This window comes from Vulpes vulpes, chromosome 10 (assembly GCF_048418805.1).
Source record: "Vulpes vulpes isolate BD-2025 chromosome 10, VulVul3, whole genome shotgun sequence".
Lineage (NCBI taxonomy): Eukaryota > Metazoa > Chordata > Mammalia > Carnivora > Canidae > Vulpes > Vulpes vulpes.
This window is the reverse complement of record NC_132789.1, coordinates 22,895,327-22,917,611: the sequence shown is the minus strand read 5'-3', so window position 1 is coordinate 22,917,611 and position 22,285 is coordinate 22,895,327. Positions and strand designations below refer to the sequence as shown.

General features: G+C 41.6%; 1 protein-coding gene across 3 annotated transcripts in view; it reads left to right on the top strand.

Annotated features, from left to right (window-relative positions):
• The window catches only part of TTC28 (tetratricopeptide repeat domain 28), a 616,681-nt gene that overhangs the window by 481,311 nt on the left and 113,085 nt on the right, over window positions 1-22,285 (top strand). For all 3 annotated transcript variants that reach the window (XM_072723128.1, XM_072723127.1, XM_072723129.1), the window contains 2 exons: window positions 18,483-19,824; window positions 21,108-21,631. In XM_072723128.1, coding sequence (XP_072579229.1) covers window positions 18,483-19,824; window positions 21,108-21,631 — 1,866 coding nt within the window. The remainder of the gene's footprint in view (window positions 1-18,482; window positions 19,825-21,107; window positions 21,632-22,285) is intronic.

The following is a 22,285-nucleotide window of genomic DNA, read 5'->3' as shown; positions in this document are numbered from 1 at the left end:
AGGAGAGTCTGTCCCTAAAGAGTCATACTTTCTAATAAGAAGGAGCCTAGCCCTATAGAGTCAATCCCTGGGAATTCAAGTTAGTTCAACAAAGACTTTCACAGGCTCTGATGTGAGCTAGACAACTGAGCTAAGACAGACACTGAACTCTAAGAATGAAGATAAGATCATCTGCCTCACAGAGCTCACAGTCTTAAAGGGTAGACAAACGGATAGAGCAGCAAAGCCCAAAAGATAATTTGAGCCACATTTGTAATTTAAATTTTTCTAGCAGTCACTTTTTAAAAGGTAAAAAAAAAAAGGTGAGATTAATTTTAATAATATATTTTATTTAACAATACATTAAAAATATTATCATTTCAACATACAATCAATATGAAAATTAATGATGTATTTTACATTGTTTTTTCATACCAAGTTTTTGAAATCTTGTGTTTATTTTGAGAGTGCATGCACTAATGCAGGGTGGGGGAGGGGGAGGCAGAGGAGAGGCAGAGGAAGAGAGGGATTCTCAAGCAGCCTGAAGCGTGGAGCCTGAGACAAGGCCCGGGTCTTATGACTCTGAGATCATGACCTGAGTAGAAATCAAGAGTCTGACACTTAACCAGCTGAGCCACCCAGGCACCCCCATGTGTATTTTATATTATAGCACATTTCAGTTCAGACTAGCTACATTTCAAGTGCTCAGTAGCCACATGTAGTCAGTGGCTACCATATTGGATAGTGTATATCTAGGGAAACGTTGAAGAAAGCCTGTCTTTGTTGTTGAGGAGCAGGGGTTAAGGGAGGTTGGTTGGTTGTTGCTCCCATTTTGTACTTCAAAAAGTATTTAAAAGTCACACATTGAAGTAAGTGTAATGCTGTGTTCCTTAAGCTCTATCTCTACACTCAGTGAAATAATGCAGTTATGCTTCTTAGAGACCCTCAGGTGTAAATCTTTCATATATCAAAATTTCAGCAAAATGATTGATTCCAACTTTGACAGTGTTTTGCAGCCCAGTCTAGAGAAAAGTTACCCATGTTTCCCAGGCCTGGTGACCTAATGGTTCCTCTGTCAGTAATACACACTTTTAATGCGGCTCAACATTGTAATGATTATAGTCTAGCAAACATTTTAAGAATCAATCTAAACGATGTGTTTACTTTATTAGAATATTTTTTAACTGGCTAGTCATAAACTGTTCTATAGAAACCCCCTTCTGGAAGATGTGGGTAAGGCTGTCTTTCTGTGATGAAATAATTTGGGATAGTAGATCCCCCTTGAGGAAATTCATCCTGGAGATATTAGCATCTGAAAGGCTCTGAGAAGTCCTATATTAACTTTGTTTAATTTAGGGCTTCATACACAGTTGACCATGGAAGACACATGTGTCCCAAGACATCTGTTGGCATCTCATGGGACACAGCTGAAGGCATGAAAAACACAAAACTATATGATTACTTTGCTATGACCCTATATTTACATAATGGCACTTGAAAAATAAGGCATAAAGTCTTTCCTTTTTCAGTCTAAATTTGCATACTACAGACACTAGAGAGTGACTCTTTGGGCCAAAAGACCTCAAGAACTGCCATTATTTTTGTGTAAATACTGTCTTTGCACCTCCTTAGACTGGAGTCACTCTGTATTTAAGTGAACTGTTGTAGAGAGTGGGACACGAAAAGGAATATGGAACATAGATTAACCTCAAATACCGTGAGAGGCTGGACCTGCTGCCCAGCACTGCTTTATAAAACACTGGACACCCATAGTTCCCATGGTCAAGCCAACTGCAGTTACATTCGTGATTTTGATCCATCTGCATGATATGTCCAGAGTCCAGTCTAATAATTAGATTAAACAATTTCATAATTAGATTACTTCATTAAATTAAGGAAAGACCATTTGTTCTTACAGGGGACGATGCTTGTCCTTCACTGACAACACCTGGTACCATGTAGTTTAACAACTGTTATCAGGATAGGTTTCATTACTTCAGAAACTAGGAAACACTGGTCAGTGTAGAAGCCACTTAGGTGCTACCATAAATTGTTTCACATCTGCCTCTCTGCAGAGCTAAACCCATTCTCTTTCTACTTTTCTCTACAATCCACTCTAGGACAAGGTATTCTCTCCTGTTTCGTGTGTTGCTTTCTGCCTCAGGGGTACAGTGTCTTTCAGTAACAGAGAATACAGTGACTTTGCTGCTTTTTAATTTCCATTTCCCCAGACCCTCTAAGGATTATAGATGGGTATGTGCAGTCTCTAAGCCCCAAGTGTGGTATTTTTTTTTTCACCTAATTTATGCCTCATAAGAGAAAACTCATCTTTTTGTTTCTTACCCAGTTTTTTGTAATGAGCCATGCAGCATTTTAAAAATGTAATGGATGGGTATGTTTAAAGCATTTGTGTTACTTATAAATTCATTTTTATGCCAAATAAATTTCATTAATGATTTTTTTAATATCACAGTTAAGCCAATTAACATGTCTTATTAATGATTGGCAATAATCATCTTTTCAAACTGACCTTTATGAACTATTACAGATAAGCACATATTAAGCCTCTTTTTGTAAACTAACACAGTATTCATCTGCAATATTTTGTATTACCAAAGTTCAAGGTGTGAAAGCTTTTTTTATTCTTTTCTTACCCCCACTTAGAAGAGACTGGGGCAGTGTCAGTGGTCATCATAGAGAGCACTGAGCGGCACTTGAAGACTTAATGTATTGTTTGGCACATTTTCATGCCTATACAGACTACCCTACATTGTGATTGTGCCTCCCATCCAGGTGTGAGCAGGCACCTTGTGTTCATCATCTCTTATCCCTGATACACACTGTGGCACTATAGTAAATGTTTACTGAAAGAATTATAAAGGCAGTTTAGCAAATTAGGTCCAGGCCAACAGAGATGAATAAATCAAGTTATTTTTCATTCTGGAGGGCTCTCAGGACCTGATCCTAAAGAGATGAGATAGGAAACAGGTACATACTAACAGTAACCAGCTGTCTGACTTTGAGTAGGTTGCTCTCTTCTTTGTACTTCAATTTCTCCATCTGGAAAATGAATGATTAATAACCTCACATCCCTTCGAGTAATACTAGAAAGATAAAGGGAAGAGAGAGATGTGAGCATAGTGAGCTCTTTGGAGGCAAGATCTATGTACCACTCAGTCATCATAATTGCCACTGCTATTATTTCTCTAGGGTGTGCAATGTGTTCATTTTACTCTTTTGAAGAACACAGAGGAGAGCTAGCTGGAGTGGAGGATTCATACTGGTGAGACATGGAGGATGAGGCTGGATTTAGAATCCATTCAGTTTAGAATCCATCTTTTCAATATTGGGGAACCTATAGGACTTTGTCCTAAAGAACTACCTTCCCCCACCCCACCCAAGTTGATGAAGCAAAAGCTGGAGACAACCAGGGACCCATGACCAGATATCAGGTGAGCAATCTAGAGATGACTTAGAAATCACTGGGCATAGGTAGTGCCTCCCCAAATTCCACCTTTTCTACCTAGATCCTGCTCACAGGAGCGCTGGTTTATTGCCAGCGCTAGATGCCATTAAATGCTATCAAACATATTGGTTAAGAACTTGAAACTTAGACTGCCTGGATTCAAATTCCAGCTTGCTACTTTCTAGTTGTGTGACCTTAGGCAAATTCCTTAACCCCTCTATGACTTATCTAGAATGTGAGGATAATTATAGTACTTAACTCATATGCTCTTGTGAGAAGTGAGAATAAAATACCTAGAATGGTGCCTGGCATATAGTAAGTTCTCAATAATTTTAGCCATTACTATATACTAGGATTGAGCTAGACACTATCTTTATCATCCTTCTGTCATATAACTATAGCTCCGAGACCAGGATTTGGCCTAAACCCAAGCCATGGAGAATGGGGCCAAATCTCACTGGAGCACAGACCATGTACTTTATTTATCAGTAAACATTAGATACAAACTTGCTTTATTTGAAGGTCAAACAGGAACAAAAATAGAGTTAAATGGAAAATTGCTACAGAATAAGGGAGAGGCAATGTTGATTCTCAGAAGGTAAGTGGACCTTTAAAATTTTTACTGTAGGTATTAAGATAAAAGTTTATACATGTTTGGCATCCTTCATAGATCCAAAAAGACACAAAATAGTGAGTAGGAAATCATAAGGAGAACGCAGGCTGATGTGGAAGAGAAAGGGTCAGATGGAAAGGAAGATGGATTATAGATGAAAGAGTTGCAAGGAACCTAACAGTCAAATCTGCAGTAAAGGTAGACTTGAGTGTAACCGAGTCAGTGATGTGGAGAATAAACTCTACTGGAATATAGAGGAAAAGAACAAAGATGAAGACAAGAACTAGAAGGTATTAGCATATGGCTTGAGGGTCTTCTTTTTCTCATCTCACTCCCACATTTCAATTGGTTGGCATGTTGGAAGGTGGCCTCAACTGCTAAGAGAAATTTGAACCAGCTGTGTTTCTGTCAACTGCCGTTCTTGGGCTTCTTGACCAATACCAGAAAATGCATTTCTCTTACTACATCCTTCACCTCCGATCTCAAATAGAATCTCTTGTCGAGTGTGATACCCCTGAAAGCCTTCACCGATGTACTTCTGGCTCAGCACTTCCTAAGAATGGCTTAGTTACTTTTACATTGTGAAAACACTGTCAGAATAGTTACTGAACTGAAAATGTTCTTTTATTCTATAAAGCAGAGCTTAGAGAGCAACATAATGGGCATTTTCATTACCAAGAAACTTGAGAAATTATTGTCTACACCCCTTAAACCCATATTAAATGACCTAATTTTAAACGAAGATCTAACAGTAGATATCTGACATCAAAATCCTTTTTATTATTATCTTCCTGTAAAGATCTAGTCTTGTTTTAATTATCTTTAAAAATCAGTACATGTAATATGATCTCAATAATATAACCTAAACAATCGACACCAACACAAAAACAGATTGTCAGGAACTATACGAGGGTGTTAGCAATGATTATTTCAGACAGTCACAAAGTAAGATAGAATTTTTCTGTATTTCATATTTTTCTACATTGGATATGGTAATAGCAATCCTTGGCTAAGAAATAGGAAATCTGATTTAAATGACTTAAACAAGTAGGGGCTCATTTTTCTCACAAAACAGTAAGTGTGAGGTATCTGACATTGGTTCAGAGATGAGGAATGATAGAGCCTATTACTCTGCAATTAATTCTTTTGGCCTTTACTCATGCTAGTCCTTTATTCTAGTCCTCATGGTCACATGGTGGCTCATGTAGCTCCAGGCATCGTGACTTGTTCAAATCAGCAAAAGCAGGGCATGCTAAGCCAGTTGCTTCTGTATCCTTTTACTTATTTCAGAGAAGCAAAAGCTTTTTCTAAAACACCAGCACGCTTCTACTTTTGTCTGCTGACCACAGTAGTGTCACTTGACCAATCCTAACTGCAAGGGAGATTCAGAAAATGAATATTTAGCTTTCCAGCCCCATAGCCAGAGGCAGCTAGGGAGAATGGAGGAAGTTGAAAATGAGTGTTGGGTGAGCCAAATTTTGCTGTCGTCCAGAAGCATTTTTTAAAAACGTGTATTATTTTTACAATTGAAAAAATATTTTTGAGATTATTATGTTCAGTTTTGATCATTATGGAATCTCAATAATGTAAAAATATGCACACCAAAAGGACAAAAAGAAAACCCAGTCTTCTCTGGATCTTGACACTAATAGTATTCTGCATTAATGTTCCTGTATGTAATCAGAAGGGGGAGAGATTGGGTGGCTCTTTTATTTATATGTATGTGGAAGAAGTGGTTGGCCAGAGATAGAAGTGTAGATGGACAGCTGACTGCTCTGGCCAGATAGACAGACAGAGACCCACCCCTTCCTGATGTAGCAGGGCGGAGATATGTCAAGAACTAACAAATGTTCTGGGAAGCCCGAGTTTCAGTGATTTCTACAGGTTCTTTTCCTGTGAGTCTACAATTTAAATAAAGGAGGTAAATGGGGTTTCAGATTTAAAGCAGTTCACAAGAGCTTTCTAGTAAGACATGTTTAAATATCATCTCTGTGATATGCATGAGTGAGCCAGCCTCAGGAGCCTCTAATTTCCTAAGTAAATCCCTCTCAATTAAGCAGAAAGGGAAGAAAAACTGAAAGCAGTAAATGGATCACAATTTTAATCCTATCTAGCTCTTTTCCACGTTTTTGAAATTGCCCTCACCAAAAGCCCATGTACTAATAGAAAAATGAGCAGAATATATGAATCACTTGTTTTGATAGCATTATGCTTAATCTAGCTAGAACACTTCACACAATCATGGAGTTTGAGTTTCCTATCCAGTGTGAATTTTTAAAATGAAGCTTTTCAGACCCGATTGCCTTGGGAAAGCAGATTTTATAATTTGCTCTCCAGCCTGGCTGGAAAATCCATCTGTCTTTGCAATTGAATTTGCAAAGTGAAATCATTTTTGAAGGGCTGTTCTTTTGGCCAGCTCTTCTGCTGCTCCTCCCTTTCCCTGTCTGTTTCCAGGACTCCCTGTTGGTCTGGGCACACCATGCCATCCTCTCATCCTCTCTGGGCCAATGGAATTATGCATCCCTGGGGGATGGGCTTTGTCCTCACCCCAGATGGCACAGCTGAATTCTGCAGCAGTTGCTGCCTCAGACCCTCAGAGGGGCAAAATAATTCCAGGGAAAAGTGCTGGGCTGATGGGCGTTGGGCTCAGGTGAGTTTAGGTCCTAGGTCTGTTAACTTAGTGAGAGTGTGTCTTTTGTGGCAAAATAATTCCAGGGAAAAGTGCTGGGCTGATGGGCGTTGGGCTCAGGTGAGTTTAGGTCCTAGGTCTGTTAACTTAGTGAGAGTGTGTCTTTTGTGAATGTCTTCAAAAGCAGACCTAGCCACCCTGCTTTTTTGTCCTTCAGTCAAATAAGTTAATAGAGGCCTGAGGATTTTGAAAACTCACAAATGCCATGAAGCATTTTATTGAATTCTGCTCAAAAATTCAACAAATATTTTTGGAAACAGAGTTTTAGGTTACCTGAGGTATATCCAGTAAGCAGTTAGATTTAAGAGACTAATATTTAAAAGAGAATTCTGAGCTGGAATTGCATGTTTGGGAGTTACATGGTTGGTCCTTGGTGTCAGGTATTAAATGAGCTCACAAAGGAGAATTTTGTGCATTATTGTGTATTAAGTGCTGTTACTATTTTTATTATTTAATAAGGGCTCTCTTCTCCCTTATTAATTATCATAATGAAATTAGGAGGAAGCTCATATATAGGTGTCTTTTAGTTTTTAATTAATTAATTATTTTTAAGTAGGTTCCATGCAGGCCTGCCAATGCAGGGTTTGAACTCAAGACCCTAAGATTAAGACCTGAGCTGATGGGATGTCTGGGTGGCTCATTGGTTGGGTGCCTGCCTTCTGCCCAGGGCATGATCCTGGAGTCCCAGGATCAAGTCCCATGTCAGGCTCCCTGCATGGAGCCTGCTTCTCCCTCTGCCTGTGTCCCTGCCTCTGTCTCAGTCTGTGTCTCTCATGAATAAATAAATAAAATCTTTAAAAAAAAAAAAAAAAGACCTGAGCTGAGATCAAGAGACAAATGCTTAACCAACTGAGCCACCCAGGTGCTTCTGGGGTTTATTTATTTTATAACTTTTTATTTTTTTTTAATAAAAACCACAGTGTGGTCTCCTGTCATTTGAGGGTATGATAGTTCTTCATTATGCAGGACTTTTCCCACATGATGCAGGCTGTTTGATACCCCTGGCCCCACTCATAGTCTCCTAGTGTGGGCTCCAAGATATTGTGACCCAAAAATGTCCCACTTCATTTTCAAATGTCTTTGAGGGAGAGTCTCCTCTCCTACAGGCACACCCTGAGACCCTTAAGGAAATGGGCCCCATTCTCATGTCATGTGAAAGGCTGGCTATAATATTCTCGGAGCCCATAATTTTGCATCCCCCTTGAATGGCATAAGCTGTTACTGAGTTCACTTTGGAAATATGATGGCATCTAAGAGTTAAAATGAATTACACTCTATAGTAAAATGATGGTAGAGGGAGTGGCATATTGAGATTTTGTTACTTATAATATCGAGGACTATGATAACTGCAGCAGTATGGAATAATCCCACCCCTAGAAAATGGAGTATCATACCTTGGCATTCAGTTTTATCTGATCTTCATAATTGTCACCTGAGATAGGTGAAGACTAGAGGCCAGGAAAAGTAGTTCTTTCCTAAGGGAATGAGACAGTGAAGTGGTAGAGCCAGAAATAGGGAGATTCCAATTCTGGTCATAGCGCCTTTCTACTGTAAATCACTATCTCCCAAGTAACTGACACTTCTAGGTTATGCAAACTGGTAGAATGAGGCCCACAACAAACAGCAGCAAAGTCGAGAAATGGCAGCCTAAGTGGATGGGGAGGTTACCATGGCACAGTCAGCTGAGCATGCAACAGCTGACATTTTTGAGCAAACATTTTTGCTTGCTTGCTTATCTATAACTTGTTTCATCCCATAAAGGATTTTACTTAACTTATTATATCAAATGATGATACTATAGAAATATAAAACTAAGATCAGGGAAATACAAATAAAAGTAGGAAACCAAGATCAGGGAAAAGAGTCCAAACATATAGCCCATAGAGGCTAACATGGTTGTTATATTAGAGTTTCATATTTAAGTGAGAGCTTCCTTGTGGCCAAAACGAAAAAAGAAATACATAATTCTTATTACCCAAAAGGTGAGAACATAGAATTCCTTAGGGGAAGGAAAGCTGAATTCTAAAAGAAATTTCTCAAGAGACATTTTATATATGGAATTATGGTAACAAAATTTATAGTGTAAAATTTTAGCAGCAAAGAGTATAATAGATTTCAATGTGCTTTTTCTAATAACAAACTTGAATAAAAAAATCAACTAACCCAAGGGCAATAAGATTAAAACCTTAGTTCACTGAAGCCTGGTCAGGATGATGGGTTCAAGTTTTTTGTTTTGTTTTGTTTTGTTTTGTTTTGTTTTGTTTCAAGTTTATAGCTTCTAGCAGTTTCATTTGATTCAGGGCCAGAATTCAGGATATCCAGAGGTGTGGATGACTCAGAAGCGCCTCAGACTCTCTCTTCTGACAGACTTTGTTAGGACAATTTAAAATTATAGGTTATGATGAGGGTGCGGAGCATTGATATTGGATGGTATGTCCATGAGGATGTGCTAGGGGCTGGCGCAATAACAACAGCCCATCTTAGTGGTCCAAAGCAATTGAATATTATATTCATACCCACAGGTTCACATAACACTTAAGACACCTCACTAATCCAGGCACCCCAGGGCTCCGTCTTCCTGTAGCAGCACTATCTGGAACACATAGCTCCTACAGTCAATCAGGCAGAGGAAGAGAGAGCATGGACTATTGTACTCCAGCTCTTACATGCTTCTGTCTGGAAGGAAAACATCACACTGCTCCTCACATTCCATTGGGCAAAACGAGTCACTTGGCCACACCTAACTTCTGTTGAGCACGAAGTAGACATCTGGATGTAGAAGAGAACCAGAGTAGGGAACATTAGTAAAGTCTACCACAGATGGGGGAGAAAAGCAGTCCAAACTAAGCAAATAGGGTGAGAAAGTTAGGCATACAAGGCAGGGTGGGACTGAGCAGAAGGACCAGTGGGGCTCCTGCTTGGCTGGCATAGCATAAGGGAGCACAGTGCAGGAATGGCTGGTTTGGCACTGGATCCGCAAAGTTTATAAATGCCATTTTAATTGGTCCACACTTTACTTTGCTGGCCAGAGGGACTCAGAAGGTGTTCCAGAGAGGTGGGACTGGTCCAGTTTTTAGAGGCTCAGCTTGAGGAAGAAAGCAGAAGCAGTTTATCTCTGCATTTCAGTGATTCAACCCCCGACCTTGAAACAAAAGAAATGTTTGTTTTGTATTGAAACTAACTCCCTGTAATGTTCTCTGCATTGTTAACTTATGAGGGTGCCTCCCTCCTCTTATTGTGATCCAGAATGAAAACCAGCCACACTTTGCCTTCTCCAAACAGTGACTAATGGCAGGGCTTGGCCAGGCAGGCCCAGGGTATTTTTCACTCTGCTCTGGGCTTCCCACCAAGTTCTCTCACAGTGGCCTGGCCACAGCCGTTAGGGATGATTGTGCCTAGCACTTCCTACCTCATCATCCATCTCCCGAGCACCCCTCTCCAGCCACCTCCTTTTTAATAGGTTTAATTATTACTTCCCCTACTTCACGGCACAATTAATCTTCCCCACTGCCTCAGGATTTACAGCCGAACAGGCCCCAGGAATTCCTGAGCTATTCACCTGCAGTCTTGGTTTTTAACTTTCTGAGGTAAGGAGGAAGTAGGGCCATGTATGAAAGCTCCAGGGAGCTCCAGGCTGGCTTCTTGACACCGTCATTCAGTCTACACCTTTGGGAGGGTGGCAAGAGCGGGCTACAGAGGAACCAGCTGTGCCCCTGTTCAGCCTCAGGAGAGCCTTGAGAGCCAGGGATTGAGCAGATAGGGCCTCTCTGCTTCTCTTTGAGCTGCATTCTATTTCCTCTAAGTTTGGTTAGAAGAGGAAGAAGTTATAAGGTTCTAATACACAGCATGGTAGCTATTGTATACTTGAAATTTGCTAACAGAATAGATCTTAAGTGATGGATGTATTAATCAACTTGATTGTGATAATGATTTCACAATGAATAGTATATCAGAGCATCACATTATATACCTTAAATATATACAATTTTGTCAATTATACATAAATAAAGTGAGGAGAAGGAAAAGACAGGTAGTTTCCAGTGAAGTCTGTCTGTGGGAGGCAGAGGTGGCATATACAGAGATTTCCTCAACCTTCATATAGTGGGCTCCTCAGGACTGAAACAGAAGGGGAGGGCAGTTGGTATCTGGGACAGAAGTGCCACTGAACTCTCAATGTCACGGAAGACATCTCAAATTGCTGTTGAAGCAAAAGGAGATAATAGGCCCTTAACTTCACTTACCCTTTGGATGAACAGGAAGAGCCTGGTGGGTTGGGTAGAAAAAGTAGACAGATGTAATTAAGATAAATGAAGGCAGAAGAGACACGTGATGGCCCAAGAGTTCTCCAGAGGTGATGCCCACACGAATGATTGCATCTGCCTCCTCCTTCTGCATTCTTACATCTCTTAGGATTTCCTGGTCTCTAATGTATACTTCTCTGCCCTAGATAAAAATTTAGCCGGAAAAAAAAAAAAATTTAGCCGGGCCAACAATCTGTTCTTATATAGCTGCCACAAGATTGGTTTGCCACAACACTATGCTAACATTTAATATAGAAAAGGTGGGTCCAAAATCATTACCACCTTTTACTGAAGGCATTCCAGCTTCATTCCAGAAGGGGAGCAGGTGAAAGAGCATGGACTCCTGAGTCAGAAGAACCTAGGGTCTGGAATCAGTTCTACCACTTGGAGCTGTATGGACCTGAGTAGCTTCTTGAACCTTCTGGGTCTCTGAGACTACAGTAGTGATCTCACAGGATTGTTTGAAGTGTTCATGAGATGATCAAGTATGGGGCCAAGCACAGGTTTTCAGGAAAAACTTACCTACTACAAAGATGCTTGTAGCTGAAATCACATGGTAAGTAATTTTGGAATTATCTGCATTTAAAAATTTGTGTACCTTTGCTGTCCTCCACTTGCAAAACTAATGAGCTTGTCTTCAGGCTCACAAATAGTGACCTGAAAATGAGGTAAAACATCCAGTTGGTTGCATTTCTAACACAGAGCACTTTGCTCTCATGCCTTTGATGTCAGCCATCTGTTTACTAAGCAGGTCTGGCCCCTTGTCCCTGCTCCATGCCTTGGGATATTTTAGGTACAATGTGGAAAAACTCTACGTGGCAACTTGAGAGGGAAAGGATCTGGGGAACTTGAAGAGCTGGAATAATGGGTGACCCCAAGAAAACTGGGACCACTCCTCCTGATGAGGAGGAGGATATTGGAAGGAGCAGCTGAAATACATAGTGCTGTTTCTGTGGAGCCTGTTTTTCAGCTCTTCTCACCATGCCTCCCATCCTGCCTGTTTAATAGACAAAATACCATCCTATCCTTTAAGAGCCTTTGAAATTAAAGGTAAAATTAAATATTGTGACTATAAATAAATTGAATCAATAGGATGTGGTACTATGTTGCTCTCTCAGTCCTCTCAGCCTGAGAAGGACAAGGAGGCTGCTATACCTGTACATGCTGGTGACCAGCTGATTTTTTTTTTTTTTTTTTTTACCCTCCTGAGGTCCCAAAGACAGAAAAAGGAACTTAAATTATCCACATCAGGACTTAGCTATGAGGAAGTTTCCTGATCCAAAAGGAACTACAGAAAAATATGCCATACAGATCTCTCGGCATATCTTGATAATTTGATTTAATTTTCTTTTATGGAATGTTTCACACACACACGTACGCAGAAGGAAGAGTATAATGAACCCCCATGTACTCATAACCCAGTCACCAAATTTTGCTAAAAAACAACTTTGCTAGTCTTGTTTCATCTATTTTCATATACACTCCCATGCACACACACACACACATGCTAACTTTTCCCCCCTGCTAGAGTGTTTTTTAAAACAAACCATAGACACCATGTTGTTTCATCTGTAAATACTTCTGGATGTATTTCTAACAGATGAGAACTTTTAGCAAAGCTTCTGTACCATGTCATATCTAGGAGACTAATATTAACAGTTCCTTTATGCCTCCTACTTATCTTGAAAGTAGATGGGCTGGTACAGCTGAGGACATGTAGGTCAAGAGTGCCTCCTTCAGCTCTGCCACAACCTCACTTCCTCTCACTGAGCCTGGGCCACATCATTTATAAAGTGAACCTGTAGGAGGGCCTCTTCCAGCTCTCACAGCTCATATCTGCTGAGAATAGCTGGGGCTTTTGCAAGGCCAGGTTAGAAGCCAACCTGTTAGAAAGCAGTGGGAAAGAACAGATGAGCTCTTAAAGCCCCATTTTGATCATGTACTATTAATAATTAGAGCAATAATATTTTTAGTAAATGAGAAGAGTGCTTCCACTGTTTGTGGAGGTACACTGAGGCCCTACTTTCAGAGAATTCTCAAGAGAAAAGGCAGCCAAGAGTCACTGCTGAAATGCTAAATGTTCTGTTTTCAGTAGAAATTCTGCTTGGTGCATCCTGTTCACACCTCCCTTGGTCTTTGCTGGTAATGGTTAATAATAAAAAGCAAACTGAGTGAGCATTTACTATGTCCCAGGCACTTGTTCTGGTTCCTCATAAGCATGATCCCTCACAACAGTGTTTAAAATAGGGCCCTCATGACAATGTTTAAAATAGGTATTAGTATTCCCAGGCAGTGACCATTCCTGTCACCAAGGTGGAGGCCCACCGTGGTGATGTATAAATCCATATCCATGTGTCCTTTCTCCACACACCCTTGTGGGAACTCGGCTTTGTGAGGATCTTCTGCCCCACTAATCTTCATTTAATCCCCCTCCCTGCAGCATGTTGTCACCTAGCACACCCCTGCTGACAGGCTCTCTGTAAGTCTTCATCTGAGTGACGGCCCTGGAAAATCAAGCTGTGGTCTCGAAAGGGAAGGAGGATCTGCAGATTATCTCCTCAGCATGTGCAATCACTCTGCTGGCAGTTCTCAGGGCCGCTTTTATGTTGCTTCAACAAAGAGAACGGCTGCCAAGAGTGTGTAATGTTCTGTTCAGAACTCTCCAGGCTGGCAGAGGCTGGGACAGTAGAGACACGAGGTGGATGAAAAATCCCCATCTCAGCCAGGCCCATTGCCTCCTACCCTTGCCTGTGTCCGGAAGTCTTTGTTTTTGAAAATCTTCCTGATTCTTTTTAGAGCCTTGGAAGTGTCAGATGCGGAAGAAGGGGAGGCGGAAGGGGAGTGCACGGGCAAGCTGGCTGGGGGTCAGATCATTTTGCTATCACCAGCAGGCAGTTTCTTTCACAACTCATTGAACCCTGGGTAGCTATTATCATCCCAACTGCTCCCTATTAACTAGGCCAGACTCTTGAGGCCATGAGAGGAAACATGGAATTCCTTTTCCTTTCTGTCACTCTCTAAATGCTGCTCATACCATGTTCAGATAGCAGTGCTTATTGATAGACACCATTATGTTTCTCATACCATTTCTTTGAGAGGATATAAACTGACCTTAATAAGAAAAGAAAAACACCAAAAAGTTTTCAGGTAGAAAAGAAAAGTAGGGGCACCTGGGTGGCTCAGTCAGTATCTCAAGGTCATGAGGTTGACTCCTGCATCCAGCTCTGCACTGGACATGGAGTCTGCTTCAGATTCTCTCTCTCCCTCTGCCCCTCTCTCCACCCTCCTGCTCACATGTGTGCACATGCTTGCGCTCTCTCTCTCTCTCTCTCTCTCTCTCTCTATATATATATATATATATATATAAAGAAAAGAAAAGAAAGAAAGGCTCAGAGACATAAAGTGACTCTTTATCTCTAAAAGGAGAGAAGGAAAAAAGACACAGAAATATAAAGTGACTATCTCTAAAGTACCCAGCTGAACGAGGTGAGAGCCAGGCTTGTAAAATGGAACTGCTGTCTTAAAGTTCTGTGCCTTTTCTGTGATAGTATGCCTTCCAGATACTTAGCCAGTTTCCTGTAGGACTGTGTACAAGTAGGGAGGGTGAGGTGTAGCAAGAGAGACTTGTGTCCTCAGTGGAAGGGAGTATGAAAACACCTGAGCTTCCTCCATTACCTTCTCTGAAGGTCTCACACTGCTTTTTTCTTCTTAACATAATCTTGGAAACCAATTAATGATCATATTGACTTAAAAGAAAAAAAAAAACATTGCAAAGAAATCTAAAAGCTGTGAGGGGAAAAAAAATCAATGCGAAGGTATTGCTGTGGGAGAATGTGCTCAGAGGGAGATTTGAGCTCTCCTGCTGCTCCTACCGCCCCCTCAAGCTCTGGCTCTGTTCCTAACTGCGGACCCTTGTCTGGGAAGATATTTTCCCTTTCATTTTAGAAACACAGAAAGTGAGGACAGAGGGAGCAAGTGATTCATTTCCTTGAGGGATTCCTGGAAATTTGAAGTCTAAAAATTTTGTCTTTACATAAAAGGAGTTTAGGGATACAGGCCAAATTCAGGTCTTTAGAACTGAAATGTTTGTCACTAATAATTTTTCACCATTAATGGGGTTCTAGGTGATGCTAAGATATTGCCTCTTGGATAGCGTAATTTCTAACCCTGAGACAGGTTCTGAAAAACCCGATCCTTCCAGTAAGGATACTGGTGACATCTCCAACCCAGGGAAGTGACTGGACCCAATCCCTAGGAATATTTTTTTTTTAAGTCCCTAGGAATATTATTTTGCTTGTTGGATCAGCGTTTTAAAAATACTTTCAGTAATTTTTAAACCAAATGCATTCATTTTAGAAAAAAACCCTACTTAAAATACAGAAAAGCAAAATGAAAAAAACTATAGTTCCACCACCCAAAGATTACTACTGTTAATGAAATTCGTTGCTGTATATAGACATATAAATGTAAACATACGTATATATACACCCATTGTTTTTTATTACAATGTACTGTTTTGTGACCATATATTCCCTAATATATTTTAATTTTTTTCCATGTCAATATATAATCTTCCACTTCACTGGGTTTTTTAATTAAATCATCCGTTCTTGGGCAAACTCAAATGGTTTTTCTTTTCTTTCCTACTTCACCATTTTTAATGACACTATGTTATTCTATTGCATAGAGGACCATGATTTATTAGTTATTTTTAAATTATGAGATACCTTACTCCTATAAGAAAATATCCAGAATAGTTATGAGAGTTTGTTTAATCTCTATCACCTTGAGAATTCCCTGTTTTACAAACATATAGTAATTGCAGTGACTAACATTTGAATTTGTCTACAATTTACAGTGCACTTGCACATACCTGATTTCGTTTGATCCTCACTCCTGCCCTCTAAGATTGGCATTGGGATTATTCTTTTCCTGACTTTATAGATGAACTATGAAAAACTCAGAGAGTCTAAATGATTTATCCAGTACCCTGAGTTGAGTTAACATCAAAAAGCTGGCTGGGCCCAGAGGTAAATGCAACTCCTGTGACAGGGCTAACCCCATCCCAGGCAGGGGAGGACATGGGGACAGAAGAGCAGCTGTGACATACATGCTCCCATTCTGCCCCCCTCGCTTGAGCGTTTATCATGTGGGCTGACATTATTCGTTTCTTGACAGTCTCTCCCTTATGACCCTGCACACTCTCTGAGGGCAGACTTGTATTTTGTTTCTCTGTTACTGCTGCCCACCATGAGGCTTAGCACACAGTAAATCCTGGGGCAACATGGGAGGGAAGGTGTCACAGATAAGTGAATTGTGGGGCCTGGATTTTGACAGCTTTCTTTCTCAGCATGTTTATTTTTAGTTCAGACTTGTTACAAGAACCCAGCTTGGTGTTTTTGCATTTTTGTACTTCTGCAGGTTCTGGTTGCCACTACAAAGCTCACGCATTGGTTCATGGAAAAGTATGTTCAAATCCAAGCGCAAGGAGGAACCTGTTTGCATACTAAATTCTGTCCATCTTTTCCATCTCCCCCGCCCCCGCCCCACGCCCTTGCCCAGGATGAACCAGGCTCTCCTTAAAGGTGCCTCCCAAGTTACTTTGATGCTATCCTTACTTTGGAACCACTTTCTTTTATTTTTTTTAAAGATTTTGTTTTATTTATTCGAGAGAGAGAGAGAGAGGCAGAGACAGGCAGACGGATAAGCAGGCCCAAAGCAGGGAGCCCGATGCGGGACTCGATCCCAGGTCTCCAGGATCACGCCCTGGGCTGATGGCGGCGCTAAACCGCCGAGCCACCCGGGCTGCCCTGGAACCACTTTCTATTTTTTATATCAATGATAGATCTCATTTTGAACTGCTTGTAAAAACAATAGCTTAGCAGCTAGAGCATAGTTTATGAGGGTTGTTTAAAGTGCTATTATTTTTTAAAAGATTTTATTTATCTATTAGAAAGAGAGAGCACCCAAACAAGGGGAGCAGGAAAAGCAGTCTTCCCACTGAGCAAGGAGCCTGATGAGGGGCTTGATCCCAGGACCCCGGGATAATGACCCAAGCCAAAGGCAGACACCTAATCAACTGAGCCACCCAGGTGCCCCTAAAGTGCTATTATTATTGACTGTGAAAGCTGTAGAGCAGAATTACAAGAAATTTTGGAAGAAAAAAAATCACAATCAAATCCTATCGCCTCACAAGGTGACAGTTTCTATTTTTGCATAATCCCCCCTGAGGTCTTGTCCATGTGCACACATTTCTTTTCCTAGTTGTTGTCACAGGGAGCATGCAGCGTTTTTTCTGCTTTTTCCACGTATTATTGTAAGAACCTCCCCCACCCCCCCATTTTTCTACATAGACTTCATAATTATCTTTTAATGACTGCATAATCCTCTATTGAGCTGATATACCAAAATGGACTGATACAGTCCCCCAGTGTTTGCCATTTAAGATGTTTCTGATTTCCCACTAATCTGTAATTCTGCAGTGAAGATTGGCATGCGAATAGCTTTTGCATTTGTCAGATGATTTCCTTAGAATATATTCCCAGGAGTAGGATTGCCAGGTCTGAGCAGGACTGTGTTTGTGGTTCTTGCCATTCCGCTTCTCTGCAGGCAGTTCCCGTTTATGTCCAGCAGTTCATGTGTTTACCGATTTCAGGGCAACCTCATCAGTATAGGGTACTGTTTAAATTTCTGTTTGCTAGTTTAGTTGAAATAAAATGGTACTTCAGGGTTGCTTTATTTTGCATTTCTTGAAAGAAATTAGCATTTTCCCCTGTGGTTATTACTCTTTGTATTTCTCGGCTGTGAATTGTCTGCTTCTGCTTACTGTTCTTTGCCTATTTCAGTAAATTGGGGGTTTGATTTTAATTTTTTTAAAAATCAGACCAAGTGAAATTTTTTTAAAGATTTTATTTATGTATTCATGAGAGACACACAGAGAGAGGCAGAGATATAGGCAGAGGGAGAAGCAGGCTCCCTGTGGGGAGCCCGATGCAGGACTGGATCTCAGGACCCTGGGATCATGACCTGAGCTGAAGGCAGATGCTCAACCACTGAGCCACCCAGGTGCCCCCGCCCCAGTGAAATCTTTGAAATCTTTATATACAACAGCTATTAGATTTTGTCATATAGATGTCACATATTTTCCAGTATTGGGTTTGCCTTTTAATTTTAGATATATATTTGAGTATAAAACTTCTTAATTTTGTAATCAAATCTGTGTATGGTTTTTTTTTTTTTCTTCTGTTCTGCAAAGCTTAGAAAGCTATCATCCCTCTGGAGAGCTGATAAATATTTAATTCTACTTTCTGTTATTTTAAATTCTCTAATTCATCTAGATTGTATTTGAGTATAAATTGAGTTGCAAATTACATTTTTCCCCAAAATGCTGATCAGTTATTCTAATCTTTTTCGTTCCTTTATTCTCTTTCTCAGGAATCATACACCAGATGAAAGGCGATTATGATACTGCTCTGAAACTCCACAAGACCCACCTGTGTATCGCCCAGGAGCTGAGTGACTATGCTGCCCAGGGCCGTGCTTATGGGAACATGGGCAATGCTTACAACGCTCTGGGCATGTTCGACCAGGCTGTCAAGTACCACCGGCAAGAGCTGCAGATCTCCATGGAAGTGAATGACCGTGCCTCACAGGCATCCACACATGGCAATCTGGCTGTGGCTTACCAGGCCCTGGGTGCCCATGACCGGGCCCTGCAACATTATCAGAACCACCTGAACATTGCTCGGGAGCTTCGTGACATCCAGAGTGAGGCCCGGGCCCTCAGCAACCTGGGCAACTTCCACTGCTCTCGGGGGGAGTATGTCCAGGCTGCTCCATATTATGAACAGTACCTCCGGCTTGCTCCTGACCTCCAAGACATGGAAGGAGAAGGGAAGGTCTGCCACAATCTTGGCTATGCCCATTACTGCCTTGGAAATTACCAAGAGGCGGTAAAATACTATGAGCAGGATCTGGCACTGGCCAAAGACCTTCATGACAAATTGAGCCAGGCGAAAGCTTACTGCAACTTGGGCCTAGCATTCAAGGCTCTGTTGAATTTCAGCAAAGCTGAAGAGTGTCAAAAGTACCTATTGTCCTTAGCCCAGTCCCTGAATAATTCCCAGGCTAAATTTCGAGCCCTGGGGAACCTGGGTGATATATTCATCTGTAAAAAAGATATAAATGGTGCAATAAAATTCTATGAGCAGCAGCTGGGCTTAGCTCACCATGTAAAGGACAGAAGACTGGAAGCCAGTGCATATGCAGCCCTGGGCACAGCATACCGGATGATCCAGAAATATGACAAGGCCTTGGGTTATCACACACAGGAATTGGAGGTATATCAGGAGCTGAGTGACTTGCCGGGGGAGTGCAGAGCTCATGGGCATCTGGCTGCTGTCTACATGGCCCTTGGGAAATATACAATGGCATTCAAGTGTTATGAAGAACAGCTGGATCTGGGGCAAAAGTTGAAGGACCCTAGCCTGGAAGCCCAGGTCTATGGCAACATGGGAATCACAAAGATGAACATGAATGTGATGGAAGAAGCCATTGGCTACTTTGAGCAGCAGTTGGCCATGCTACAGCAGCTAAGTGGAAATGAGTCTGTGCTCGACAGGGGCCGGGCCTATGGCAATCTGGGGGATTGCTACGAGGCTCTGGGTGACTACGAGGAAGCTATCAAGTATTATGAACAGTATTTATCTGTTGCCCAGAGTCTGAATCGCATGCAAGACCAAGCCAAGGCTTACCGGGGCCTAGGAAATGGACACAGGTAAAAATGACAGAGGACAAATGTGGTTGATAACATACATAAAGAGCATTTGTGGCAGTGATGACAACATCTGCACAGCAGGTTGTTAACTACAAAGCATTTTCATACATATTTTATTTGGCTCCACCAATGATTTTGTGAATTTAGTGGGGATATTAATTATCCTTATGTTATGAAGGCAGAAACTAAGGCCCAGAGGAGTTAGGTCAGTGTCCAAGATTACACAGATTAAAAGATTAAGGACAGCTGAGAATCAAACCCAGGGCTGTCTGACCCCAAATGCAATGGTTTTTTGACTGCAACATAATGATCAGGATAAAAGGGATAATGGGAATGGGAAAGGTAAATACATCAGTTCATCTGATGTCTTCTGAATATCTCTCACATTATATGAATGTGTTTATTAATGCAACACCTATGCCCACCAATTATATGGACTCCCATTTTGTTGCTTTTAGGGAAAGCCACCTGAAGATGGCAGGAGTGAATTAATATATACTATCATCATCAAGCTAGGCACCTTGCAGAGATATCTTGCTTAACATTTATGGCAATTCTTTATTACTCTACACTAATTATGATCTGCTACGGAATGTAGGATTTACTATCATCCAGAAATGGAGGCTCAGGGAAAGAGACTCATATGCTCCACCCAACTGACTTGGTCTGCCATCCAAATCCATGCTCTTACCAGTCTTATCATGTCATCTCTTAGCAGCACAAAAAGACACACTGTTGGCCAAGGTGATGCTTTCCTTCTGTATATGGGGAACCCAAGAAGGTGTCTGTGTCTGCAGAATTTACAGCCCTTCCAGATCAGCAGGGGATTAGGGCTCCTGGAGTGGAGGAAGGGCAAGGGTCAAACTAAATCATCACCCACAGAGTGCTCTGAGAAGCTCAGGGTGAAAGATTTATAGCCATTGTAAAGTGATTTCAAAAACATAGTATAAGCGGTAGTGGAAATTGGGAGGCCCAAAGTACCAAACAGTTCACTTGCTATCATTGTGCCTATTAATATATTTTATGTTTCCTCTGGGGTGTATATCCCATTGAATCTCAAGCTCTTGGGAAGGTCACTAAGGGATGACTTTTGAATTGCTTTCCAGATTATGAAATTCCCCTGCATCTCACTCTAAGGGCACATGATAGATTTTAGCTAGAAGAGGAGTTAAGAGCTTCTATAGTAAGTGACAGTGACAAATGCTTTTCATTTTCTCAGGGGCTTTAGCATGTCTGCACCTGCACAAAATAATATCATTGCTTTTCTGTCTACATCCCCACAGGGCAATGGGGAGCTTGCAGCAAGCCCTTGTGTGCTTTGAAAAGAGGCTTGTGGTCGCCCATGAGCTCGGGGAGGCCTTTAATAAAGCCCAGGCCTATGGAGAGCTAGGAAGTCTACACAGCCAATTAGGGAATTACGAACAAGCCATTTCCTGCCTTGAACGCCAGCTGAACATTGCTAGAGAGATGAAAGACCGAGCCCTGGAAAGTGATGCGGCCTGTGGCCTAGGTGGTGTTTACCAGCAGATGGGGGAATATGATACAGCCCTGCAGTACCACCAGCTTGATCTGCAGATAGCAGAGGAAACCAACAACCCCTCATGCCAGGGGCGAGCCTACGGGAACTTGGGCCTGACATATGAATCCCTGGGCACCTTTGAGAGGGCTGTAGTCTATCAGGAACAGCACTTGAGCATCGCTGCACAGATGAATGACTTGGTGGCCAAGACAGTGTCGTATAGTAGCCTCGGAAGGACCCATCATGCCTTGCAGAACTATTCCCAGGCGGTCATGTATTTACAGGAAGGTAAGTGAAAAGGTCTGGGGTGGTCTCTCCATATACTCTGAGATCGAGTTCAGAGTCTACTCAGAAGGAAGTACACACAATTTGAGCGGCCACCTCTGCTTGGAGTGAGGAGCTCAGAGGCCACATCATTAGTTCAACTCCAAAACCATGGTCCCCCATTGGGTGTTCTTTTTGTTGTTGTTGTTGTTGTTAAAGATTTTATTTATTTATTCATGAAAGACAGAGAGAAAGGCAGAGACACAGAGGGAGAAGCAGGCTCCACACAGGGAGCCTAATGTGGGACTCAATCCCGGGTCCCCAGGATCACGCCCCGGGTCAAAGGCAGGCGCCAAACTGTTGAGCCACCCAGGGATCCCCCATTGGGTGTTCTTAACAGTGCAAGGGCATTCCCTCCTCCAGAATGTGCTACCCAGGTTGTGGAACGCTGGCCGCCAGCTGCCCAGGCTGCTGATAACCTCCATGCTCTTCAGAGCCCTCGCCCTTCAGACCGAATACATTCTCACATGAGAGGGATCAAGCAAGATTTAGTCGCATAAAATTTCAGGACCCGAATCAGAGCAAAACACCCATCTTTTCCAAGCCCCATTGTCCTTCCTGAAAATGTCTAAACTCTTAACAAAACTGTAAAGAAGTCCATTTTGATGTTGCAGCTGA